We start from the raw sequence: 27,863 nt of genomic DNA, 5'->3' as shown, positions 1-27,863 counted from the left end.
AAGCACACGCATGCTGGGGAGGAAGCACACTGTCCGTGTGCTTTCCTTCTCTCTTTTGGGGATATATTTATTAGAAGAAAGAAAAAAAAGAAGGAAAGGGCAGCCAAACGGGATGTCGGCTTGCTATTCCGCGAAGAAAAAGGAACAATAAATAAAAGAAGTATAAAATAAATAAAAAGAAAATAATTAGGCTTGGCTTGTGCGATCAACTGTTTTCAACGTGTTTCCCCGGCGGGACGGCGCGCTGCGCTTTCAATATAGCGGCGTCCACGAGAAAACAGTGTATGATAAATTATAAATAATAATCAGGACATCTTCAGGACATCTTCAAGACGTATTTCAGTACGCCGTGAAGCGCGAAGGTTAACGCGTGCTAGGAATTCCCAGTTGCGGCAGGGACGACGGCAAATATATTTACGAACTAAAACAAGAAAGAAAGTGAAATAAAAAAAAAAAACGGAACGAATGCTGAGGGAATCCTGTAACAAGGCCGCTTTATATTATAGCCCTTCTGATGGCTATCTATACGATAAGAACCGTACGTTTCCTACGATTTCAATGCCAGTGTACCAATGAGAGGCGAAGAACATCCAAAGTTCATATCCATCTTGTACAAGATAAGAAGTGGACAAGACATGTCAAGTTGGCGAAACGAGCCTCATTACCCCGATTTTATGTTCCCTACGTTTACCTGGCACGAGTATAATAGCACGTCGTTATGTTCTTACAGAAGAAGGAAGTGCAAGGTGTTCCAGCTTGCTTTTAAAGGTCTGCGACGTCCAGCGATAGCGTTATAGTCTACGCGATTCTTTTCGTCAAGCATACAGTGTGCAGCATCGCACGGGAATTACGAAGATTCGGTTGAAACCGCGTGAATGTCAAAATGATTTACACATAAATTTATATAGCTTGCCTACTACCGAATGTCAACTTCTCCATATTTTTTATATCTCAAGCAATCAATCAAGTTATACGGGCCGGTGAAAATGCAAAACTATCACAACGTCACGTGCTGGGCAACGGTCTTGTCGCCGGTATAGTTGTGGACGACGTGGATGTGCTGAGAAGATGGAAAACGTGTCTCTTTTTGTTTCCCTTGCCTTGCCTTGTTTCGTTTGTTCAACATTGTAAAGATGGAGAAACAATGACCCATTACAGTCTAAAGTCAGGAACACTGCGAATTATGGATCAAAGCAAAATTCAAGAACAAACGGTAATGCCGTACATAAGGACCACCAGAACAATTTTGTTGAAGTTCTATTTATTTGAAGATAACTGTTTTAAGAAAACCGTATTTGAAGCATACTTGTATAACAACGCATTACACTTAGCAGGCACGGAACATAAGGAAGAAGATATCTCGACACGGTCAGGTTGTCTACAAAATTATAGTGAAAATCCATTTTATGCAGAAACCACAAGGACAGAGGTCATGACGCTTTTATCAGATTAAGTCCATGACGTATTTTGCTAGGAGTTTATTTCGTAGAGCTGCAAGAACAGAGAGAGTGTGTCTCAGACGGAAACTTTGGGTACTGCCCAGTCGATTATAGGGGCATGTTATTTCTTCTCCGGTTCTTCTTTGATCAAGTCACCGGAGGCATAGTAAGGAAGGACGCCCGAGGTGACGAGGGTAGGTGTGAACTTTCCAGCCATGGGATCATCAACAGACGAATCCGTAGTGTCGAAAGACAGGCTTCTGCGCCTCCCAAAGATGGTTGCGATCATACGACCATCCGACGACAGCGAAGACGAAGTGTACCTTTCGTCGGAGGTACTGCTTCTTCTCAGCCGGCTCTACGTTGTGGAGAATAAAAGGAAAAAACAAAAATGAAGAAATGAAAGCAAGGTACATACTTTGTCCAACGTGAAGCAGAATCACTTATGCTTACATTTACGTAGCGTCTGACGCACTGCACTGACTCAAGCTTGTTAAGCAGTACTCTTCGTACACTTCGGTTCAGGGCACAGTGGAACAGGAAGAACCCAAAGCCCTGTGGACAAGGTAGATGTAGTGGAAGCAAACCCTTTATACAAGCTTGTAATTCGCAGTTACGCGAATGAAATACAGTATTATTCGTAGACGGGTAGAGATCCAGCGGACCGGTAGGGAAGTATGAAGGGAATTGCCTCAGGACAAGAGGCAAGCACTCGGATTTAATATACTAAGAGGTACACAACAGTGTACTACCCACGACCTACTAGATTATAATGACCATGTCATAGGCACCCCTTTCCAGCGCTGCATTTGGAAGCTAGCGGCGGCGCTACACATCGGCCCAGTTATTGCTTCCTCAATTTCTGCAATACTTTGTACTTCGTCTTTTCTTCGTATTTTTGTACAAACGCTGGATGTCCCACGAGAGGTGCTTCTTTCTAAAGTTGATTATCATCATCATTCTACACGTTTTCATAGGAGCTGTTGCTGTCGTCTGCTACGGTAGTCGTACGTCCATTTCTGCGCGTTCAAAATTCAAATTTCCATTGTCCAATCATGACGTAGATACAGGGGGCCGCTGAGTAGCGCCCCTTGCGGATCATACGGACGGGTTCCTCATAGGGGTTGCCGATTATGACATGGTCACTATAATCTAGTAGGGCCTAGTACTACGCACCCCAGAATGGTCGATATTATGTTCTTAGTGACTGTAGTTCTTATGTACATCCTCTCATAAGTGACAGACTGGTAGCTGTCGGTCAAAGATAGACCAGACCTAAATGCATAGGAGAGGCTGCTTTTGTCCAACACGTTATCAAGAGGAACCGCGCTCTGCCTTCACTTCATAACCTATCTTGCTCACAGAAAATCAATGTGCTCTACAAAATTGGCCGCCTCCTTCCTGCAGTGAATCACGACGTGTCCTAACATCGTTGATTGTTTCCCCGATCTCGTGATCTCAGTCTCAATCTCCTTGGTTAAGAGGGGACACCACCTGCGCGGCCCCATGTACTTTCGAAGAGACAAACTTTGTACTGCCCTTCGGTAAGCTGTAGAGTGATTTTCACGGTACTTCTCTTGTTCAATAGGTTTCCAAAATTTACATTGAATGGATGTAAGATATAACAGCTTTTGCTAATTAATTTTTCTTGGGGCGGCATGGAAGTAGAAGAAAATGACCAAAATAGACACTAAAGCCGTGAAGGACGCCATATACGTGCAAAGGGGTGGATGTGAAGTTATTACATCCACTCAAAGCAGAAATCTTTCCAGAACGTTTTAATGCCAGGATCACGAAAATCCAGTTCTTCGCACTCGCGGTACACTATAAAATATCAAGCTCGCTGCCTGACAGCCACATGTCGCACTGCTGTGTGACGCCATATCGCAACATAGCGGTAAAAAAAAAAAAAGAAAAAAAAAAGAACAGTAGTAACCTATACGTAGGGTCTGCCTTTTTCGGGTTAAATGCCTTTCCCGGATTGGGGGAAATCGGCTGCTATTTTGAAATCTGAAATCGGGTACTACTCGTATTTATACAGTCGGGTGTTATCTGGTTACTGTTTTGCTTTCTGTCCCGCAAGCGGCCAGCAAGCGGTAAAGGTGCACAAATTGGTCACGTATGCATTCCTCGCGATTTATAGTCACAAACGGCACATGATGTAACATTAAATGTGCTTCACGTAGTTTATAGCTGCACTCAAATAGCATTTTTAATGCATTGTAATGCATTTAGTCCTCAAAAGGAGTAAAATTACTCTCTTTTTTTTTTCTTTCTTAGAGTGTACAATACAAAATGCACGGTGCACACGTCTGTCTAAAGTATGTAATCTTGAAGAAGAGTCGACACACAGAGAAAAACTCCATCATCGGACATGCTGCTTGTGTGCTCACTTGTAGGGAGTTCAGGACGCAAAAGAAGTATGTCATGACCACGGAACCGGTGCTATCGTCGAAGAGCAAGAATCCTGGTATCCATGTCAATCCAAGAAGAGGAAGCATGATGACCGTTGTCCTAATCCATCGTCTGGCGCGACGTAACAAAGAATCCAGAGTCAAAGAAAGAATGCATAAAGATGAATAAACGTAACAGTACAGCAACGACACTTTGTTGCGGCAAGAGCGCTTTCTGACAACGATTGCTCTGAACTGTAAGACTGTACTGCAAGATAGCACGCTATAGTTTGGCGCTTCGATTAAACTTGCAGAAGAGAGCAGCGGCAACTCTAGTATACTCGCCTTGCAGTTTCCGCTCTGGCGTTCGCAGTTGTAGCTTTTGAGAGTCGCGATGTCGTGCGAATGGTGAACAACAAAACGGCGATATTTACCTAAAGTAGAAACAGTCCTATCTACTTAAGGAGAACTGGACATTTTTCAAATGTACTGTTCGGGACACGGTTGTCTAAAATCTCCAGCCCGTGGCCGAGGAGTCCCCTATAGGCGGCGTCGCGCACGAAGGAACTATACCATTACAGTCCCCGAGGTAAGGCCACGCACCGACACCTGTCGGGAAGAGAGTACCATCGCATTCTCAGCGTCGTCCGCTAGGAAGAGCAGTTCAGCGCGGCCTCCCCTCGGGGAGGGTATTGGTATAGTTCCTTCATACGCGACATCGCCGATAGGGGATCGCTGCGCCACGGGCTGGAGATTTTAGACAACCGTGTCCCCAACAGTACAAAGCTCTGCTGTAAGAACAACAACTTCCAGTGACTGAAAAATACCAGAAGTATGAAGGCAACAGGACCGGTGTAGCTCCAAAAGACTCCATCCTGGTGCGAAAGCCAGCAGCTGTAGAATGTTAACGTCATCCATTCCGTATCAGGCATGATTTACCAAGTTACAAAGCTGATCTTACTGTTGAGACGTTCCGTAGCCGTGAGGTCTTATCAGCGCCGTGGTGGCAACGATGATGAGCGGAAGTCCTAAAAGAGAATTCATAATGCCAACACCCCTCCGGTCGTCTTGTTTTCACCGCAACCCATGTTCACCTACCATATCCGAAGGCATAATAACGCAGGGGTCGTTGTCTCGATGTGTTGAACACTTTTACCAGTAGGAACGTAATGTGGAAGCCTTCCAGAAGCATCCATGAAAATGCAGACAGAAAAGAGTAGTGCAGAACTCCTGCCATCACAGCGCAGACGGTCTGAAACAGTGTCATCACATCGTGCCACACTTTACTGATGTACGTGGACGATTACCTTATTTTCTGTTTGGTCCATTCCGTACAGGAGGACGAGTTCTGCTGCGAACAGAGACAAGCACACGTTGAGGTGTATGGAGGTCCGTGTGTTCCGCAGAGCCCTGTTCGCACCAAGGATGGGTAGCGTCACTTCGTTCTTTTGCACTCAAGAGTTCTTACAGTTGCAACCGCCACCAAAGCTAGGTAATGAAATAGCGCGATGACTGGGAATTCGAAAACGTGGCTGAGTACCGGCATAGCGACCTAGAACGAGCTGCGGCATACTTTATTGTTGTTCCACTACAGTATGCTATATTGCCCGACACACCCCAAGCCAAGAATGAAAAAAAGAAAAGAAAGTAGCTTTAGTCCTGTTAGGGACTAGATGCATCACCACAACCATTAGCTTAGTAATTAGCAGAGTAATTGCGATCTAGGGGACTAGAAACTGTAATTGCTCCCCAATTTACTTCCCTGCACTGCAAACAGGCCCTTAAACTTCGCAGAAGTTCTCTTGCATTCAGTCCAGAAAGGTGATTGTGACAACGCATCTAGTCACCAAAGGGACAAAGACTACGTTTTTCTCCAGCACGTATAGTCGATTCACCATATAAAGACGCTCACCTGAACCCTCCGAAAATAATAATGCAGAAGCCCAGGCACATGATGGAGATGCTGCAACCAACGGAGGTAATGATTGCAAGAGATTGCCCATGGGGAGTGTCTCGTAGAACGCCGTGGATGTCCATGAGAACGGCGAAGTTGGACAGGTGCCTGCAGAGACAGACCACGTGGGTACCGTTCTGTGACTCCACCTCGCAGCCTTCAGGACTCCAGTCACTGCAAAAGATTGGAAGAAGGGGATCTTGAAATAACGTTTATAGCCTAACGAGCAGCATATGTAATGTGGTAGAAATGGAATGAAATCTTTTGAAAGCTGTGCTTTCATGGCGGATTGTAATACCGTCGGATCAACACCACATAGATCGAGAAAGTCTGCGCATTTTCTCCTCTCCCCTTTTCAAATAAGAGTTAGAATTCGTCTGCTACTGCGATTCACCGTTCTGCGAAGTCAAGAACCCTCAAATGATTGCAGCTCACCTGGGACCTGCAGACCAAATACTTAGACAAAAAGTGCAAGACGCTTTCCAGAAAATCAGTTTTGAGGAAGAGTGAGACCGTTTTGTGCTTTATTTCCAAGTTTTCCCATTTAGTACGAGGGGTCGTTCAGTCACAACTCGCAGACGACGGTGGTTCTTCTCCATGGCCACGACCGCTAAAAGCACGTTCATGATTGGCTACGGCCGCTGAAAACACGATCCTGATTGGCTGACTCTTAATTGTTACGTCACGTTGACGAGCATGCAGGCTTTCTGTATCTAAGCGGTGTTGGTCGGACGCACGCATCCCCACGAAACATGTCCGACAGCGTGGGGTTCATGTCTTATCGACACACGCAGGACAAGCTTTCGAATAGAAATATCACAACGATGAAGAAAACCAATACTTGATGATAGTGTCCCAGAAAACGCAGGTGGGATGTCGAGCATTCCTCTGCAGCATGGGTACGGTAATGATGACGTGCTCCGCCAGGTGGAGAGTACTCGAAATCTCCGTACCGACACGTGCACTAATTACCGGGGAGTTGAGCTCCTGTCGCAGTTCTCCACAGCAGTAATTTTCGTCCCTGTCGAATTCGAAAAAAATATAAAAATGTGTCTCGCAAGTCATCCAGCGCATGGTCTGTGGTGCGCTTACTCTTGAATGCCGAGTATCCTGTCCAATCGAGGAAACTCGGTGTATACGATTACTACAGTCTGGTTGTACAATTTTGGTGACTGTTTGTTTGCAGCTAGATGGATCTGCACAGTGCCTGTTGAGAGGGTGGATACTTTCCCGTCCTGTGGTAGAGTGATGACTTCGCCCAGGACGTTCCTGGACGCGCTTGAAACGATGTTCATTTCTGAAAGTATTGAGGGACACGTAATACAGGAAATGTCAACAAGTGAAGTACGGAGTAGAACCTTGGACGGTTGATACATACTTCCCAGTAGAGCGGCAAGTTTTCTGTCAGAGTTCGTTCTTGCCGCACTACTGCGAAACACCGACAAGTGGCACCAACGGTGCTAGAAGCGATGCTCTTACTAGCTGTCACCTCTCATATATTTTATCCGCGTGGAATAGTTTTTAATCCAAGTATCGTGCACGCAATCCAGACGAGAGGTATTTTAATCTGACCGCCGTTCAAATTGATCACGGCGTTGAATAGCCATCTGTCATTTCGAATATCCTAAGCGCTAAAACATTAACCCGTATTTTATTATACGCCAGAACAATTTATTCTCACGCTCGCTACTCCAGTTTCTTGGGCGAGGAACCACAAAATCGCGGCGCAAATAATAGTTAACGTCTAAATAATGGAGGAAATCTTGCTTTAGTGATGCGTCTGACATCGTTTGTTGTGACTTAATTGGTGCGAAATTTTCTGGCCCCAACAACTTTACAACCTACAACTAATCACAGTTACATCAGAACAACGGAGGAAAGAACAAAGTGCTGCTTACTGAAATTTTTCTTCAGGAAATTTCGGCGTCCGCTAGCGCTGAGCAAAATACCTGCGCCATCCACTGTTTCCAGAAGCGTTGTTGCACAGCTGAGCCTCGTTTGCTGGAAACATATTCCCTTTTACGTCATTGGAGGACAAAGGAGGTGGCGCCTCCAGTTGTGCAAAGAAAGGTAGGCTTCCTGGACACTAGCTCCCTCTGTGTGAGCAAGTGTTCAGGCACCATAAACAAAACCACGACCCACTAGATCTGCTGCGTTTATAATGTACGAATCCAACATTCTTGTCTTCATTTTGCTTTTATCTTCTTTTGTTTGTTTGTTAGCTGTTGGGAATAGCAAGCCTATATCATGGCTAACCTTTCCCTTCTCTTTTTTTATTTGCATTAAACATAGCCCCCCCCCACACACACACATACACACTAGATCATGTCATAATATGCAATTCCGTGTTCCGTTCGCATGAGCCGCTAGGGGCGCTGCGCAACGGCCCGCGGGCGGGTACCCCCATTATGATTGGACGGTTGGAATTTGAATTTCGGACGTTAGAATCGGCCGCCCTGCTGTAACAGACGACATGAAGTAACGGTACGACTCCCATCAAAGCACGTATAGACTAGTGACAATTATCCGGCTATGAATTTTGCAAGAAGGCATCCTCCGTGGGGCACGCCCTGCTTGTATAGCCACCCTAAAGTAACATTGAGTACAGGGTATTTTAGCAGCTCAAGGAACAGTAACCGTGCTGATGACGAGCGCCTCTAAAGTGCCCGGAAGGGGTGCAGATGACATGGTCGCTATGATCTAGCAGGTCCTGTACAAAAACAATCGGGCATACAAACCAAATGGAATACATGCCAAAGGAACTTCTATCCAAGGATCGTCATGAGTGAGCAACTTGTCAGCAGTATCAGCTGTATCTTGTCCGATGAGCACGGCGTTGGTGGCATTCAGCTGTGAAGACCCATTCTTCGAGGCCTCTGCTATGGCTTCCAGGAGGTCCACGATTGCTAGGAGGTCTCCTCCTACCCTGATCTCGACGTAGGTCAGGATTTGATTGACAGCTTCCATCGACTGACGGAGGGAAGGCTGTGTGAGAATGCAGTGTTGTGACGAGCGTATATGAGAACGAATGTGCTTGTAAGCTTAAAAGATTGAGACACTCCACGGTTTGAAGGAAACATGGTGAATTGTTAGCAGACCATTGATTCAACCTCATCTCATCTGTGAAAGCACTTGTCAGTGGTGGCGAGGCAGCGCTAGCACTAACAGTATTGCTCGGACAGTGATTACAGGAAAAGGATGTAATAACCGTTTAATTGTGTTAAAGAGCGGTCGTGATTGTCGGTATTATTAAAGTGGTGCGTCGCTTTTGCACAAAACCACAGGTGCCGTGAAACTGCTGATAAACCCGTCGATCGATAGTAAACTTTAAAAAAAGAACACAGCAAAGGAGAAGAAAATATGTTACAGCGCACACGATGTTCTTGCCAATAAGGTAACTAGTTTATTTGGTTCACCTCCATAATGAAAAACCTAAATGGCATATACCGTACAAAGGAGGCTGGCCATCGGTAACCTCCACAAGCATCAAGCTTCTAAGAAAGTCTTCGATTGATATAACTGAAATCCAGCACCTCAGGAAATGGGTGCTGACGCTAAGATTCGAACGTAGGCCTTGTGGTTTCCGGTCAGGTATGCTTGTATAATCGATGCGTTTACGTGTTGTGTTTGTCCTTAAACGTAGCCTACCTCGGCTAACTTTCGTTGTTGTCGATTGGTATAGTATTTTGTAATGAACAAACAAAGTCTCATCATCGAAAAACAACGAAACAACGAAACGAAGCAGTCGTAAAAGCAAATGAAAGAATACATAACGGCGGGTTTCTAATCCAGACCTCTTGTGTTTTTTTTTAATTCCGTGTTTGCGCCGCGAATATATTAATATATTTATAATAATATATTTATAATCCTGCTGGGTCACTTCCCAATGCGTTCACCGGTTGCCGCCTTGCCCGTTCGGTTCATTCCGCTGCGCAATTTCCAGTTCATGTACCAGTTGAAGGTGCACCATTTCCTAGACTCTCGGGTTGTTTATGGGCACTAACGAAATATAAAATTATTCTATAAGGTTCTTGTCAACTGATCGAAGAGAAGAGTCCACCAGCGTTGAGTGACTGTTAGCGAAATAACTTGGCTTGGTATTCAAGGAGCATGGGTTTGTTTCGAGCTTATTCAAGCATTTTTCGAAGACTGCCCTCTTTTTAAATACACTCTTGCAAAAACTTGGTGTTTAGCGATAGTTCAATCAAAATCGATATCGCAATATCAATTTTGTGTATGCTAACAAGGAAACGAAGGTTGGCCGGTAGGCTTAATTGCTGGGATTTCACGGCTGTGCAAGAAGTGATGATCGTGTTCGGTCAGAAGTAATATACGCTTGATGTTTTATGTTCAATGTCTATTTCAAAGCATCGTATTAAATAAAAAAGTCGACGCAAGCTGTTGATGAAGAGAGACGCGTCTGAACAACACTGGACTGTTGGGTCCAGTTATAAAATCGTAGGTTACGAATTGGAAGGTTCACCACAACTCAGTCTTTGATAAAAAAAAAGAAATTGAATAACATCGGCTATAATGACTTATGGCGACAGAAGAGCACAGGGCTTCAAAGACACCATGGGGTCGCCGTCTACACAGCCGAACACCTTGGCAAATGTTTCTAATTGTCTGAGTGGTAGGTTTACCCGAAGGGATGCCGGAACTGCATTCTGTCTATCGATGGCTGATTCGTGACTGCGCTCGCAGTTGTCCATAGCAAACATAACGAAGAACAGCTGGTCAGAGGTCAAGGCTTCTAAACCCTGCAGCCTGAAGTCTGCGCCCCACAGTCGCTGAGTGTTCATCATCTCTTTGAAGGCGTCGTATGTGAGCATCACGGCTACTGTCTGTTCCAAAACCTCGTTTAGTGGCGGTACTCTCGAGATACCACGTGTCATGCCCGCTGGGACATCCCTGAAATCGTTTTCCAGACAACGGTGCATGTGCTTCAGGTCCGTTTCGTAGGCAGTACTGAAGGAAAGCTGTCCGACCACACTCGGACGAAGAGTGGTTAGAAGGGTTCGATATATGCGGACTCCGTAGCGTGCAACGTGGAAGACGAACATTGTACTGTTGGTGGGCAGGCTCACGTTCACTATGCCGACGGGTATGTAGAGAAGCTGCTTTTTTCTTCTGTAGATTGCCTGGAAGTAACGATTGCCTGAATGTACGAAATGATGACAAACAGAATGTTCCTCAGCGTTCCTCAAGAGAAGCACAGCGCTTAGTTTTCGATAGGTAAGCTTTTAATTAATTGGTCAGGGGTTCCAAGCAGAACTAACAGGGAAGGCGTGCAACACTCCGCGAAGGACAACAATTGTCACCGAAGGACATAACAGATCTTGACTCTGGAGGCGCGCTGTGCGGTAGGGCTAAAGCTACGCAATTCAAATCATTTTTTGGGTTTGCTCAGAGTGTAAAACGGCCCACATCATCTGAGCAGAAACGAACAAGTGGTTGGTATAGTACAGTGCTGGACAAAAGTTTACGGAACACGCTCCGGCGCATTCCTTCATCAGACAGGTGACTGGGTTACCCTGGGCACATGTCTGTGAGTCCGTACGGTCCCACTCGCTGCTAGCGTGTCACTCCGGGGAAGGAATGCGCCGGAGCGTGTTCCGTGAACTTTCGTCCGGCATGTTCTAGGGGTTCCCATCCATTGTCACGATGAGAGGAACCCGTGACCTGCTCGATACACACAGCCCCTCAGATCTGCCTGATGTTCCACGCAAACATTACAGCTGCCATCATTATGGAAGACATTTGTTCCACAGACCTGCATGTTGAATATGGAACCCAGGCCGTCTTCCTGACGCCACGTACGTGCCGTGGCTATAACCCTATTCAGTGGTCCACTTGCATTCGAGATTTCTTGCTTCGTGGCGTTCTCGTATGCGGCCCAAGTGACATCGTTCCTTGTCCGGAAGGGGAAAAAGTGGGCTACTCGTATTTTCCGGGTAATGTATTTCGCCACATGTGCGTCCACGGTGTCAGCCCTGTTGGGGCTCAACCAACTGAACCGGGGAAGCTGTCGGAGAAAGCGATTTTCCACTTGCGTTGTGAACATGCGAGCTGGAGTCATGGAACTCAATTCAGTCGCTAGAGCGCGCATGTATTGCATTGGCATGGCGCGTTCGACGAGGCGCGAACAGTGTCGGCCCCCGCTGACTGGAGGGACCGTGAGCGTCAGCGGATAAATGTCGGACAGACCCTGAATGTTCATGTACGGTGCAAAATAAAGCCATATCCAGAATCCCAGGTAATTCACTACAGATGTTGGATTACCTCTCACTATAGCAGTAACAGAAAGAATGATGTCGGATGACTTGCCAAATACGAGTGAGGGCAGGTCTTTTGGATAGGCGATTTCCAGCATTGGCTTAATGGTGAAGCTGAAGTTGCTCAGTGGTACAACGACAGGGAAACGGTAATGTTTCTTGTGGGGCAGTCCAAGGACGGACGTTCCCAAGAGCCGAGCTACTTCGGTTATGTCTTCAGCAATGTCCTCGGCACTCGCGGGGGGATTCGTGAGTGAGGCAATTTGCTCCGCGGCGTCGTGGATTTTGTCCAAGACATTTTGACTGCCCGTTTCTTTAACGAGCTGAAACGGAGCGTCTATGATAATTACGCTGTCCGGCGGGGTGTCAGCGCTGGTCTCGATGAAGGCAGTTAGCAGCGCTGCAATGCCAAGATCTCGCAGCATGCGACCGGCCATCTTCCATGGTGTGTCGTCCGGCACAATATCTAACAACGGCCAATCGAGGGTGTTAGAATAAAATAACACTATTTTCTTCATCTCTTCCCTGTGGTCCGACGCATGGGAATTTTGACACTCCCTCAACATGTCCCGTGCCAGCTTAATATCTGCATTAGCTCCATCATTCAAGTGTTTGAGGGCAATGTCTTCGAGATGCTCAGAAAGGATGGCGTCAGCCGATATCGATACTCCTGCATGAGGAAGCTTGTCCACATAAGCCTTCTTGCACACGTAGTCATAAAAATTGTCGCACGGGCCTGTTCCGAGAACATTGCGCAAGTATTCCGCTTCTTTGACGCAAACATCTGTTTTACAGGCGTACGTCGAGTCAGATGTGAAAGCCACTGAAGATGAAGAACCCGAGGACGCTGAAGACGCTGTCGCTGACGTCTCGCTTGACATGTCGCTCGTAGGAGGGTCGCTGTAGTCGTCCACAACGTATGTTACTGGAACACTTGTGGACGAAGTAGCGTCAGTTTCAACGCTTCTAACTGCCGCACCTCGTAGTAGAAATTTGGCTTTATCGTGGTGCATAGCAGTGCTTGCCAGAGCAAACATAATCCAGGCCACGGTCAGAAATGCCAAGCCACATGCCACGCTGAACTCTGGGTAGAGTGTGTCCTTGGTATGTACCACGCGCCAGAATTCTTGGTATTGGTTCCTACGCTCCTGAGCGTTTATTCTATCACCTTCCAGCTGTTGCCGAGATACCACCTGAGGAGCAGCGGCGGCAGAAATAAGGGCTTGGTTAGCTGCCATGTTCTCAAGCATACGCACTCCACGGTCTGGAGACAGTGTTTGATATTGCGGTGTATGACTGACGACACCCGTAACGTCTGGATAACCAGCAGCTTCCAGAGCCTCCGGAAGACGTTCAGGTCGACACAGGAGACCATCAGCACTGGTAACCCCCGACCGAACGGCAGTAGGTTGAAGTCGCGTCACCGATCCGGCATCTCCATAAACTGTCACAGGTGACATGCTACCAACAGACGTAATTGGGCTTGCCCCCTTGAAAATTGGGCGAGGTAAGTCAAAGGTCTTTGCAGCTTGTGGCGACTGCGATTTAACAATAGCTAATGAGCCGACGGTGTGCGGTAAATCAAGGTACTTAGAGTCATATATAACATCCATGCCCATTTCGGAAGAAGAGATGAACTTCACAGATGGCTTATCCGCCTTTGGCTTTTCAGATTGCGTGGTGAATTTTAGGTCTCGAAATTGCTGGGATGTCTCCCGTATGGCTTGAGCTCCGGCTTCTGCATGAACTTGAGCCCAATATGTCATCATGTTGGGCATACTGCGTTTGCTGCTTTCAGGAAAGCGATCTTCCATGTGTTTGCTGCGTTTGAAGTCGAGCGACCTTTCACCCCAGACATCATCAGCAGCGGGCGAGCTGATGGTAGAGCTCGGTCGACTTCGGCGACTGCGACGGCCACGTTTTCTACGAGGTTCAAATCGCTTTGTCGAGCACCAGGTCGATTCTGTAGAATCTTCCCTTCCCATGTTAAACGATACGTAGGGGGCTGTGGCTTTGTCTTCTACGGGGCGCCAATCTTTCTGTGGCCTGTGCCGCTTCGACGGCTTGCTCTCTTCAACTTCTGCTTGAGTGCCAACATCAGCGGTGCGGGCATAGGTTTGGGTGGACGAATTTTCTTTGACCACTTCTGAACTCATTGTGAACCCCTCTTGAGAATCCCCGATTGTTTCAGCTGACATACCTTTCCCTCCAGGGTGTACAAGAAATGGGCCTCCTGGTATGTCCCGTTCGTAGAGACTCCCTTCTCTGTCGACCTTCAACAGCTTCTGTTCCGAGACGCGCGATTCCATAGACTTTTCTTGTGCCCTAACTAGGGCTAGGGATGCTACGCGTGCCTCCTTACTGGCAAGTGCAGCACGTCGTAAAAGTTCTGTTGCGAACAAATCTCTATGCAACTGTTCTTCTTGCTTCTCGAAGGGAACTTGCTGAATCTCGTTTGCGGCGAACCGGAGGTTTTCTGCCATGGCTGCAGCCCATCGCACCCGACGAGACGTTGCAGACACCAAGTCCTCCTCCGTGCTGGGGACGTGCCTTACGCTGGAACTCACTGTATCCGAAAACTGTTGGGAGGATAGATCCGTACTGGATATTTCTGCTCCAGATTCTTCCTTAGGTGTTCGCAGGGTTAGATTAGCAGGCATTCCTGCATTCAGATAGTTTACGTTACAGTACATGGTTACAGTGCATGGTGCATCGCACATTGTGTCTATTGGTTTGACCTCAGTCATTCAGCACAGAAATAACTCTGATTCCGAGATAATCTAGCTTCCCGGATATAGATTGCTGACTCTCACTTAAAATACTGCCGTACTCTTCGTGACTTGCTCTTTTTGTTTAAACTTGTGAACTATCATGTACCCTGCCGTTCTGACCATTGCCCCTTGTACCGAATTTTGAGTGAGTTCAGTGCGATGTTTTTAAAGACTGATCTTCATTTGTTTTGTAACACCTGGGATGCATTCAAGTCTAGTCTTCTTAAACGCTTTGATATTGCCGGCACTACTGTGTAGTTTGTAAATGTGTTGTTGGTTCCCATTTTGTGCACCATTACCCAGATTCACGTAGTCCATCAGCACAAATAAATATCTATTCATCTATAGGTTCCCACTTTCATATGATTACCGAAGCTGTCAACGCTACTGATAAGAAAGTTATGATCTGGTAAGGGATTCAGTAATGCACCAACTACTCTTACTGTCCTGATATACGAACATTTGTACGAGCGCCTGAATATATTCATTCCCTATTCCGTCGTCTGAGGAAGGTAACCTGCATGAAGCTGTTTTATCTGTAATGTTTCAGACTCCCATTTCATTTCATGTCTAATATCTGTGCAGCTCGTATACGGTAAAGTCACGTTTGTAATGTACTGCGGTCATTGAACTAGACGAAAGCGAAGTACTGGCGAAATTTTCTTATTGCTTGGCGGTGTAACTACATAAGATAGCTTCAACGCTCGGATATCACGTATATAGTGCCAACATCCCAAGAAAGCTTCCCAAACACTTACTAAGATCGGCGCCATCATTGAGAATCTTTACAGGCTCGGGGACTTTATCGCTAAACTTGACTTCATCACGTTCACGTGCAGGTCTACAGGAAGCCGGTGTCGAGGCACCGCTCGCCGTCCTAGATCGATCCCACTTAGCTTGTTCTTCCTGTACCAATATTTCATTGGTGATAAACTTAGGCTGAGGTACTGCTGGTACTGTACGTTCTACGTAACTCTGGGTCGCAGCTGGAACTGGCGGATTGGTTTCCACAACCACCTCCACACGAACAGTTGCTCCTGGGGAAGGCGCCCGTGTCTGTGCTACGAAAATTTTGGATTGACCGGTGGTGTCGGGAATTTGTAAGGCAGACCTGGGCTCTGCATAACCCAAGAACGACGTTCTCTCTGGTGTGATAACCGATTGAGGAGGTGTTGCTCCAGAGGCTCTGTCCTGTGTTGCACGTCTCGAAACATCTTCGAGGGTTTGCATCTCGACATCGTACCCCGAAGCAATGTCTTTCGCGTTGACGGGCGCGGGTGGCACATTTGATGCAGCTGACGCGTATGACGGCGAAGGACGTTGCTCGAATTTTGTTGCGTCGGATATAGGAGGTTGTGGTGGTAGCGGTTGAGGTTTGCCTGGCTCTGTAGCATACAGTTGAGGTTGCGGTGACGGTTGCTGAGGTGCCGTCACCGGAGGCGGAGTTAATGGCTGAGGTACCGTCATCGGAGGTGGAACTGGTGGCTGAGGTACAGTCAGAGGAGGTGGAACTGGTGGCTGAGGTACAGTCAGAGGAGGTGGAACTGGTGGCTGAGGTACCGTCAGAGGAGGTGGAACTGGTGGCTGGGGGACTGCCGCCGATGGTGGAGTATACAATACCTCTGGTTGCTTTCTCGCGGGCCCAGTATCCAATGGTTCAGTACTCTGTGCTACAGTTTCTCGTCCAGCACGTGGGCGGCCACGTGGACTAGTGCTTGTTCCTGCAATACCTTGTCCTTCTGGTGGCTCTGGCTCTTCCCCGGGTTCACTACTCGATCCTTGAGCTGGTCCTTCGTTCTCATCCGCCGCAGACGGACGGGTAGGCGCTGCTGGTTCCTTTTTCTTTTTTTTCTTCTTCTTCCCTTTCTTTTCCTTCTTTGTTTCCTTGTCGAGCACATTCAGCAAGTCTGGAGAAACTTGCGGTCCTTCGGGACGCTTCGACTTTCCTCCTTTTGACTTTTTGGGAGGTTTGCCATCTTTTCCACCAGTTGTTGTTGTTGGTGTTGGTGTTCCACCTTCAGCAGCGGACTCTTTCTCCTTATCTTTCCGGTGCTTCTTGCTCTCTGCTCCTTCATCGTCGCCTTTCTTACGTTTCTTATCTTTCTTACCTTTCTTATGCTCCTTGGGTTTCTTCATAGACCCCCTAGCTGGCTTTTCCTTCAGCTCCTGAATAGGATCCATGGATGTTCCGTCCAACAGTTGTAGCTTCTCTACGAGCAGTCCACACAATTCAACTTCATGTAATGTTAGAGAACACGACGTGAATTTAGGGTCATTCACGAGAGTCTCGAGGAGACTGCACGTTGCATTGACTTGGCTTGGCTTTGCCTCGCTTGTTTCACTTTTCCCTCCTCTCTTCAAGCACGGCAAAAAAAAAAAAAAAAGAAATGGATGGGATAGCTTGCCACTAAAATCATTTCTCATGACATATTAAAAGCTAAAAATGTCAGAGAACCGCAAAAATATTTCTACCGAGCGCTCATATTGTGAGAATTAGAAATGTGGTATTGCATATTCGTTGGTAACATTGTAACATCACAGTACCATTATCATTACCATTATTACCATTATTCATTGGTGCTCGATAAAGAAGATAAAGAAGGGTCGTGCCATCGCAAGCTCCCCATTGTCGAAACGTAGCAAACCTTCTAAAACTGTAAAAGGATTGGATGCATAAGTCTGTCTATTACAAACGACGGAAACAGGTAGATGCATCAACAAGACCAGATGGAACCTACAAGTACAGAGCTGCTCAACATGATACCTTAATGCCTTTCCCATATTTACCACCCTTTTGGAATCTTGTTGGGACATTCTGCAGAGGAAGACTATCAACATTTTAATTTAAACTTTTTTTTGCTCTCCATAAGCTACACACGTGACAGTTCGTGCGCTAATCGAACAAGCTGCTCTCAAGATGATGAGATGAGATATAAAAGAAAAAGCTGCTCTCAAAATTGTCATTGTAGTTGTCTTTGGACGCTTGTCAGAACGTGGCAAAGACGGCGTACAAAAAAATCACGTGTCCTACCTCACAAGTAACACTACTCAAGCGATAATGCATCACAAGTACAAGATCTAATATGCGAGCGCTACAGGTAATACACTAACATCCAGAGACTGTTTAATCTATGAGTGACTCTGTCATGAAATAATTAACGCTCTGACGAGAAAAGAAAAGCTTCAATGAAAGGGCAACACTGTTCCTTCATAACAGTAGGATGCAAGCGAGGATTGAACGTTCTTTTCCTTCGATGCTCGTTTTGCAACGTGCTGCTTTTCAAGGCCCCATAGCGCTGAATATAAGCAATGGTTAGATACCTATGTGACTACTTATCTTTTCTTATACCTCACGTATCCACGACTCGTATTTCAATAACGACTGATTATAATCACTCAACAAGCAGAGCAGTCAACGTGTACCATGTGGGAAGAAATGGCTTACTGTGGTATGGTGGTCATGGCCCGGAAGGATGATCTGAAAGGAACATTCAGCTTACGCTCAGAGACTGCATCAGAACTTGGGGACAGCGCGTGACATTTCAACTGAATTAAAGGGACAGACCTCTTCCTCAGATAGTTGAAAGAAATGTATGTGGCAGGACTATTTGACAACAAGCAACTCTCCTGTAAGATCCTTCCCTCGAAAAGTCCATGTATTTCCAAAGTTATCTATATTTTGCCTACAGAGCTTGCAAGGCGGGGAGATCCGCAGGGAGGAGAAAACTAGAGAGCCTTTCATTCGCTCGTGTGACGTTGCATGACGCTCACTTTGGGGCCGTCTCGTGGTCACGTGGGAGTGAAAATAACAGCGACCAGGAGGCCGCAAAGCCGCTTCCGGAGGAGATTGATGGGAGCGCCCTCGTTACGTCCCGGTGCTGCCACGTGAGGTCGCGCACACGACCCCATGCCCGGGAATTTCAAATCACTGTCGGTTCCAGTGCTTCAACACGCCGATACTAAACTAGCATACCGTACAACTTCACACAAAGAAACACATAAACTTTGTAAAATACGAAACGCACTACTCATTCGGACAACAAAATATACGATCTGATTCGTCACGAACGAACTTGATCTCTTTAAGACTAGCAGATGAGTACAACTCTATTACATTTACGGTTGTTGAGTGCCTGCAAATTGTTTACCGATAATTACCTTCAGGTATTGACGACCGCTTAAATTAGTCATAAGCTTGTACTGCCGCTTCGGACTAAATCTCGTGTCTCCCAGAATTCTACCTAATTTATGCCATTGCGATCTACATGTCTCGCATTGTATTGTGCCAAAATATTTTCTCTCCACGTGACGTGGAAGTGTCATAAAATTAATATCTTGAAAAGTATATGACGTCAAAATGCGCGCAATCGGCCATTTGTTTTGCGGCCATGGAGGAAGGAAACGCAGGAGCGGCGGTTTCCAACAGATGCGTGTGGGACCCCTCTAGCGGTCGCTCGAGTCAAAACCGCCATTATTTCCTGTTCACCACGTAACTTTCTTTTCAGTTTCGGTTTGCATCGCTCTGTTGCGCGCGTCGGTGTCCGCATTATTAATAGGCCTCGTATTGCCAACTGTAGGATGGGACATGTGTTAGGTTGCCCATGTCACGCTTCAAAAATGAAGCGCCACCTGTGGCACGCTTTTTACAAAAGCAACCGCCACCTATGGCACGCTTTTTACAAAAGCAACCGCCATCTGTGGTACGCAAGGGCTCATGGGAACTTATAGAACCTTGAAGCATTACGAGACGGAGAAGGGCGGATGTAGAAGAAGAACAACAAGATTCCCCGGTGTGCGCAGCAGCGGCGTCAGCCGGGGCAAACCATAACCGAAGCAGACGACAGAGCAGTGTCCCTCAAGGTTCCCATGCTGCTTTTCGCCGAGCTCTTGGTGGCGTGCGCATCTTTTTAAAATCGTCTATTCGATGTCACCTTTTATACGCGTATTCTTCTATATTGACCTCCGGACAACACCATATTCACCCGGATCCCTTTTCATCCATGCAGGCCGCCATATTGTTTGGGGCACGTGTGGTAGACAGGACTATCCCGCAATCCGCCGTGCCGGCGGGCGGGCGGTGGCTACGCCGGCTCTCCATAGAAAGCTATGCGAGGGGCCGCTCCTGTGTTTCCTTCCTCCGTGCTGGCAGCATTGCTTCTCCGATGCCTCTTTCCGTCTCCACCCACCAGGGCAGCTGGCGGTCTTCTAACGTGGGGCGGCCAGCGTAGAACGGGAAGGTGCGCGCGCTGTTGTGACAGATGGCAGAGCTCATGGTGACGTCATCTAAACTTGGAGAATCCGAAACTATCAGGTTGCAAGTTCTTTCAAAAATGCGTCGAAGTGCGTCACATTCGCTGACGCCAATGTTGTGTAGGACGTAGCGTGAAGACATGTTTGTGTAACAAGCGACGTTGATTAATAATACGGAATAATATATATATATATATATATATTTTCATCCGGAGCGGACCGTATACGCCGGAACATTGCTCAACGCTCCTTCGCGAACAACGCTCCTTCAAAAATGCGCAAAAAAGAAAAAAAAAGAAAAAAGAAAACGGAAAAGAAAGAAAAAAAGAACTCTGATCTGATATGCAGATCACTCGAAGAAAAAAACTACGAGTCTCTCAACAATGAGCGGTGGACGCCGCCATCTTGCTTATGTCTCATTGCTTGTGCTTCCTTAGTGTATATGGTGAGGTGCTATATCTAGTGCACTCTTAGCTTGCGCTATGCAGCTTTGCGCTGGTTTTTGTGGCATTCGCGATTACCAAATATATACCAAAATATGCCAAGTACTACCATGTTTTGGAGATAGAGGATAGAGTGCTGAACGCATTGGGCCGTGCTCGGTGTCGGTGTCCTCCAGTAACCTCGGGGACCACAGCACCATGTCATGATTCCTGCAGCTCAAAAAACAAGTTTCAGATACATGACTGAGAGCGTTTCTTCCGACGAATATTTTTTTTTTACCTATAGCTCCAGCGGTGCAGACCACTTCAGCACATTGGCCGGCATCCGTGGCTGGCCACGTGACATTTCTGTACACCTGAGATTCGCACTGTGCTCTCTCGGGAAGAAGGGTGTTTCGTTTCAGGCGCCTTCCTGGAGGAGAGAGTTGGACACCTTCGAACAGACATTCAGTCTACATTGGAGATATAATATTGGACACGGAGAAGTACCTGGGAAGTATCCTCTTTTTCCCGCACCACCAACCTTCCCGAACCACACTTTCCGTGTCTCTTAATCAGCTGAACTCTCGCCCCCCCTCTCTCTATCTATCAAAATTGCTTGGTCTATGGCCAAATCCAGCCGACCAACGCTCTGCCCTCAAAGCACTTCTGGCCTTTTTGGACACCGTAGAGAACTTCGTTCCTCACTGTGAGCTGACTCATTACTCCATTTCGCCACATTACCACCAGCAACGCCCCTGGCTACGAAACTCCCCAATCACAATATAAATACCACAATAAATAACACCATAATCACAAAATAAAGTTGTGGTTGTGGTTTGTACCTTGAAGTACCATCAACGACAGATCATTCGGTATGTCGAATATTCTTGGACATTAGAGAGCTACGGGCGTTCTTTTTTTTTTTTCACTTATGACTTTTCTGACAGCCACAAACCCTTTGTCAATAGCTCTTTGACGATACCCTCTGTCACGCCCTTTGTCACTGCTTTGTCAATGCATTGGGCACGCGCTCGCTGCGCGTGCACAATGCGTTGCCAAAGCTACTGAAAGGGTCTCTTGAAGCGCAGGGATGCCTCAGGGCTGAGTGAGAATACGGCGGATACTTTACTCACAACAGGTATGAGTCTGAGTAGTTGGAGACAGATCATGGTTTCACATCACTGTCCAGGCCTTTGTCCTGCTACCTTCGCGTGCGCGTCGCGCTAATTCATGAAATCATATTAGCCCACATGAACCGGGGAAACACCACATCGCATCAGCATTCATCATTGAATTGTTGTTGTTGTTGTTGTTTCGTCCACGCGAAGGTTGCAGCGCAAGCGGTAGCATGGTATGGAGTCTGTCGTAACGACTTCGTCGTCTCACGAAACTGCTCTCCCTCACGGCAGCATCAGTTTCATCATCCGCGTGCATATAATTGCAAAGAGCTGACAAGAATGGAGATAGGTTAATAGATATTCTAGGTAATTAACGAAATCAAACAACTCAGGAAAAAGGTGCTGACGCCAGGATGTTCTTGCAAGGTGCACGCCTCGAATTCCATGACCCGCTTCAGAGGTATACTCCGACCAAATCCTCAGCACGGCAGCAGTTGGGGGGGGGGGGGCAGCGGATGCCTTTAATGGAAGGTAAAGCTTCATATTAGCCCTACCGCACTTCCTACAAAGATTATTGCTTACTGGTTTGTTTTAAAACTAGTGGCATTATATCCAAATTCTTTCCAAACTTTCCACGTTCGAGAACCTGCCGCGAATGGCAGCTGACGTACAGCTAGCTGACTCGTACACTCCGACGTTTGACGGACTGTTCTGCTTTACGACTGAGCGCAAGCCACATCATATGTTCCACAACCACCTTGACGAGTTGCATACCAACATTTGGCATATATTTACGGTATATGTACCCGACACACTTTGCCTTTCCACATTTAAAAATAAAAGATGAAAAGGGTGTTTAGCTCCCAACTCCATTCTTCTGTTGCAACCTTTGCGCGTCGACGCACTAAGACGGGGGAAATGCGACGGGTGTATTGGGGCGGTGTAAATGAGCCGGTTGTTTCGTGCAGTGGAATCGCGACGGGAGAGCTGAAACAGGGCGAATCGTGTATCACTCTCTAACCCCCGAATTCATAGATGTGACTTGACTTGACTTGAAGCCGCATCTTAGCTTGTGCAAGTCTGCGCCAAGACCTCTTTTAGCTCCAGACGGTTGGAGTGTTACATGAACCCTCCCGCTGGCTTACTTCGTCAAGTCGCTGCCTGCTAACTTTAACTGCGTCCGGAAGCGAGATTTGCGCCCAAGTTTGCACGTAAAATATGCTTTGCAGTATGAAAACGTGACATTTCTTAGCGTCAGGACTTATAATATGTTCCACATCTGTCATCTAGCGGCACTAACGCTTGTTTAAAGTCCCTGTAAAGAAATTGATGACGCACCAGCTCATGTAAAGCCAAGCCAAGGCAAGATTCTGAGTGCCATGTGGCTTCCCGAAGCTGCCGTATACTGGAGCGTTATCGAAGTCTGGTTCAAGGCTAGCCCGAGCGCTGACTTGACATCTTCACCACACGTGTCAAGTGGAGCTCGCTGTGGAAAGGTGCGTCCTCACCTTCAGGTGAGCCATAGACAAAGCACAGCGGTGAGAGCAGATCGGCCTTGCCGATCGGCATAGTGAGAACGCATCTTTAGAACGCTTCAAGCCGAGGCCGAGCAGTGCATTGGCGGTCTTCCAAGGCACGACCTATTACTATACTAGAGACCTGGACATCCGCAAAGCTCCCAGCACCGGGGTAGTAGTTCTGGCAATCGCCGCTTCGCTATGGGATTTGACGCTAGCTAGCACTCTCTGTTACCACGTGATTTTCCCGAAACTGCGGCTATGTAGGATGGGCTGTGTTGACAACGACGAAGAGGTACGGAAGAGAGTAGCGCGCCCTGTGTAGGGCTGCGTTCCAATACTTCGGTTAGTCGACTGCCTAGCGGTCTAACCGGAAGTGCCGCCATGTTAAGTCTCGTTCCAAATCTCGCCAAGTGCGCTATTCAGTCGGCTACCACCTAGTGCGCATCGATGCAGTCTAGTTATACGCCTGACCATCTGAGAGCCGGGATGGAGACGCGCGTTGACGGTACCAGCGTGCCTGCTGTTTCTGCTGGCTTTCAATGTAAAGTTGCACATAGTGGTATGTTTTTTAAAACTGCGTAGAGAGGTGCAACACATGTTTAGTTGTGAAGATGACAGTTTATGCACGGTGTCCTACAAACTTAGCGCACTACAGTCCTGCTGCGCTTGCGCCGTTCGCATTTCTTGCGTGAGCAACGAGATGGCGCCACAGGCGCCTCGGCTAAGCAAGCCTGTTCCAATAGTGACAAGCAAAGGGGTCTACTCAGCTGCCTAGTCAGGCGGCTTCGCGGGCGCGAGGGATTGGAACGCAGCCTAGGTTACCATACCCAGTCTAGCTGACAAACTACGGTGGCAATGATGATAATACTGTACATATCATTTCCTCTCCCCAGTAATGCCGCGTGGCGCTTGCAGCGGCCACTAGCGTAACTACCCCGTGACCCGGCTCTCCCACAGGCGGTTCCCATTTGTCCAGATCTCTAGTATAGAGCAGGTCGTGTTCCAAGGTATCTGCAAGTCAAATCGAGATCAGGTCACATCTACGAATTGGGGGGTAATGTTCTCGTGTCTTGTTATCAAGCAACCACTAGAGGTATGAATGGACAGCAACTGATAGGCTTTTTAAAAATGCTTTTTTACACTAACGAGTAGATAGCATTAGGTTTATCGTACTTATTCTAACGACAACAGAAGTGCATTGTACCCGACTACATGGCCAGTGATAACGATCAAACAACCAAGGTGTGACTGGAGTAGTGAGGTCAGCGGCCCAAGATAGTGACAGAAGGCTTGTACTTCAGAACTGATATGGACGTTGCCGACTGCGCACTTGCGATTTCCTGTACTTGAGCAGACAATGGAGATGGGATACTCACATACTGCAATAATTTGTTGACTGGTAGAAATCCAGCGAACCGATAAGGAAGTATGAAGGGAATTGGCTCAGGATGAGAGCCGCCGATATTTCGGACAGAGACTGTTCTTCTTCTGGGTACCGTCCTCATCATTGGCATTGTATTTAAAGGGTTCGGTGTGACGTGTTAAATGTTCATGCTAATTGTGGGTCAACAGCCCGGGGGAAGAAAGGGTTCGTACAGGCTTTTGCGGCCGACGTGAATGGCCGCTTTACAGGGTTGTTAAAGTTACTTTTCAAAAGTAACGAAGTTACAGTTACAGATACTCCGCTTCAAAAGTAATTAAGTTACAGTTAGAGTTACTGACAGGAAAAAATACTGAGATACAGTTACAAATACCTTGGTACAGTATCCGAGTACGGGTGGAATTACTTTTTGCAATTCTGTACGCAGACCATATCTTTCGCCTTTGGCTCATACTAGGTGTCACCCTAGAGCCACAGAGACATCCCTTCTTGGGTAATCGTAAGTAATTGCAGGCAAAACATTGAAAGGAACACCTAAACTAGGGCTAACCGAGACAGGGACAGGTGAGACGCTTAGAAACTTCGTTCCGGTTCACAGCGGAGCCATTTCAGCTCAAGGTCCCTTTCTTCCCCCTGGGCTGTTGACCCACAATTCGCATGTACCTTTAACACGTCATACCTAACCCCTTAAATACCATGCCAGTGATGAGGACGGTGCCCAAAAGAACAGTGTCTCTTCGAAGTATCGGCGGCTCTTGTCCTGAGGCAATTCCATTCATGCAAATATTTTGTGGGTTACACAAGAAATGAATGTCTCCAGTGTTTTACTTTCGGCAGATAGCACAACAGCCAAGTAATGTACGTTTTTAATTTGCCCCTATTGAGAGGAATTTGTTCCTTCCTTGGTCAGAATGTGCCCTATAGGAACTTATTTTATAATAGCGTTCTGCATTTCTGACCCTATTGTTGAATTACATCCCTACCGGTTAGATATGAACTGGACAGTGAATTTGACTGGACAGTGAAACTTCAGTATGCAAATTTGAAAGGGTTCGCAGTTGATCCCGTGCACTGTTCTCACTCCGTGTACATTACTATGTAACATGAAAAACGGTTAGGAGCAACTAATATTTATTCGAACAAGAACTTTCGTGCAAGAGACTGCACTTCTTCAGGTGCAGTTGCACTCTTGCACTCTTGAGACTGCACGAAAGTTCTTGTTCGAATAAATATTAGTTTATTCGAACTCTCTCTATTGTGGTCTATTGTGCTTCTGGTTGAGGTTACATACAATTCCTAAAATCGCGTGCACCACCCCTTTAAATTTGTAATATGCCGACTCACTCATAAAAAACGCCATTGTTCAAACCGCACCTCTATCCCGTCAGGGTTCACATAGGGAGTGCCAATCGGACAGTTTCATACTTTGACGACGTTCACGAAGAATGACAGTAACAGCTCCAAGGTTTGAATTGCGGTTGTGCCCCATTCATTGATTAAGCTTCCATTTGCTTCGTTGCTGCCTATACGGTGCTAAAATCAACCTGTACTGCAATCCCCAGCGTAAGCCTGCGCAACGGTACATCGAACTTCTTTGGTAATCATAGGAACTGAGAGGGCGAGCATTCCAGAAGTCTCCACAAGCATAGCGAATGTCTTCACAGAAAACGTTTGACCAGCAAACGGTAAAGCTTACTGTTCCTGTGCCAAATCCTGTTACGCTGCATGCCGTCGCCCTCTTGGACGTCATCACTCAGCTGAAGCTTCTGTTCGACCAGCAAGTGCTGCAGTGTCTCGCCTATCCTTTTTGGGTCCTCTGAGGTATCGGTGTCCAGGTATCCGGGTGTCAAACGCGCACTCTTTGGCATTAGTTCCGATGCGTATTCTAGTAGTTGCGCCGGCACTTCGTGAAGACTCCGACTGCCTGTTTGGTTCGGGTAACCATTTATGTCAGCTAATCTTGTCTGGTGCTCGGTGGCGGCGGCAGCAGAGGAACACTGGGCTTCGGCATCAGTCATTGCTGTAAAAGATGGGCACCAAGCTGATGTCGAAGGACACTTATGTGACTTATAGCAAATCCAGAACAGTGCAAAAACACTGCATATGTAAGGTGCAACAAAATGCAGTCGTGAAAAAAGTCATCGTATTCTTGTTCTGAGTCTTGTTGCAATTCAGTTGCAATACGTAGAGCAATACTATGCCATTAAGCGTGTCTTTACCGCAGATAATACTTCCTCTCATATTCATACAGCGTATGCAGATGATGTCATGTATACCCTCACTTTCCTTCAAAGTAGCGTCGTATACTGCGCTCTAATGAAAAGAGGAGTAACTTAGTCCTTTTGGGACTTATTGGATGGAAGTCAATGTGAGGTTTAGGGGCCATTTGCAGTGTTGGGGATTAAATTTCAGGGCTAGGGGACTAAAATGGGGATTGTAATATAGGAGACTAGCAGCTGTAATTGCTCTCTAATAGGACACCTTTCCCTTTCCATCAGCATCACTTTCTCATCCCTTCCACAAGCGCAATGGGGCAGTGTACCGCCATAACGGCGGAGAATGACCCACCACATCATCATCCCATTTATGTGTGTGTGTGTGTGTTCTCCAATTTATACGTATCTTTTTTTCTTAGAATGTAGATCTGATCAGTGGCGACATTCGTACATTTTTTACGGACCGATTGAACATCAGCACGCACGACCACATAATATGGGAAAGCTTCGGAAAGCTGTGTACCAACTAAACGTTAATGTAATATGCAAGCAGACTTGATGTTGGCAACAACAACAACAACAACAATAGACGATATTGATGTTGGCAACTTATCCCTGAGCTCGGAGGAAATACAAAGAGACAAAACACAGGAACGTTTCTGTGTCCCGTTCCCAATTGACTTCTCTCCAAACTCGAGGATAAGTTGCCAACGTCAAGGGTAAAACCCTTTTCCTCGTCTCCACTTAGCAGCCGGGACGACGAAAACGCCAACCATTTCGCAAGCGTAAAAGCAGATGTAGTACATACCATTCGCTGCATCGTGCTGCGCAACTAGGGTTAACAAGCCCACAAGCAGACGCCACTGCCTTGTCATAGCTACAACGGCCTAAGCGCATCTGGCCTGCGATCTGTCCGGGCTGTATTAGCCTCTTTTAATAAACGGAAGCTCCACTGTTTGCATACCTCGCCATATAGGTACTCCGTGCATCCATTATTATATCTATACGCCGAAATTGTCTACAGAACGGTTAGAGTGTTATCTGCAGAAGGTGCGTTTGTTTGATCCGTATGGACACGACCGCCATATCGTAGGGTTTTGCTGCTCGTGTTGCTTGCAGTG

General features: G+C 46.9%; 1 protein-coding gene across 2 annotated transcripts; it reads right to left on the bottom strand.

Annotated features, from left to right (window-relative positions):
* Positions 1-1,463: 1,463 nt before the first annotated feature.
* Positions 1,464-27,863, bottom strand: LOC135366781 (adhesion G protein-coupled receptor L3-like). 2 transcript variants are annotated; one of them, XM_064599688.1, is made up of 18 exons: positions 27,551-27,863; positions 26,223-26,546; positions 20,806-20,937; positions 20,635-20,735; positions 18,278-18,310; positions 8,541-8,771; positions 7,685-7,787; positions 6,879-7,083; positions 6,628-6,807; positions 5,745-5,960; positions 5,140-5,242; positions 4,931-5,084; positions 4,794-4,860; positions 4,660-4,726; positions 4,178-4,266; positions 3,833-3,965; positions 1,893-1,994; positions 1,464-1,797 (listed from the first exon to the last, which is right to left on the bottom strand). In XM_064599688.1, the coding sequence occupies exons 1-18, from the start codon at positions 27,615-27,617 to the stop codon at positions 1,561-1,563; spliced, it is 2,544 nt and encodes an 847-aa protein (XP_064455758.1). In that variant the 5' UTR covers positions 27,618-27,863; the 3' UTR covers positions 1,464-1,560. The 2 variants fall into 2 exon arrangements, with proteins under 2 accessions (XP_064455758.1, XP_064455757.1); XM_064599687.1 differs by lacking the exons at positions 18,278-18,310; positions 20,635-20,735; positions 20,806-20,937; positions 26,223-26,546; positions 27,551-27,863 and adding exons at positions 10,430-10,927; positions 11,560-14,723; positions 15,591-17,149.

This window comes from Ornithodoros turicata, chromosome 8 (assembly GCF_037126465.1).
Source record: "Ornithodoros turicata isolate Travis chromosome 8, ASM3712646v1, whole genome shotgun sequence".
Classification (NCBI taxonomy): Eukaryota; Metazoa; Arthropoda; class Arachnida; order Ixodida; family Argasidae; genus Ornithodoros; species Ornithodoros turicata.
This window is presented reverse-complemented; position numbering and strand designations above follow the sequence as displayed.

Bases quoted from the DNA above. Each gene is read 5' to 3' on its own strand.
- LOC135366781 (XM_064599687.1), bottom strand. From the start codon at position 17,013: ATGGATCCTATTCAGGAGCTGAAGGAAAAGCCAGCTAGGGGGTCTATG. The intron at 4,861-4,930 runs GTAGGTGAACAT...ATTCTCTTTTAG, and splicing joins TTATTATGCCTTCGGATATG to GACTTCCGCTCATCATCGTT. The intron at 4,267-4,659 runs GTATTTTTCAGT...TTTCTACTTTAG, and splicing joins CTGTTGCCTTCATACTTCTG to GTAAATATCGCCGTTTTGTT.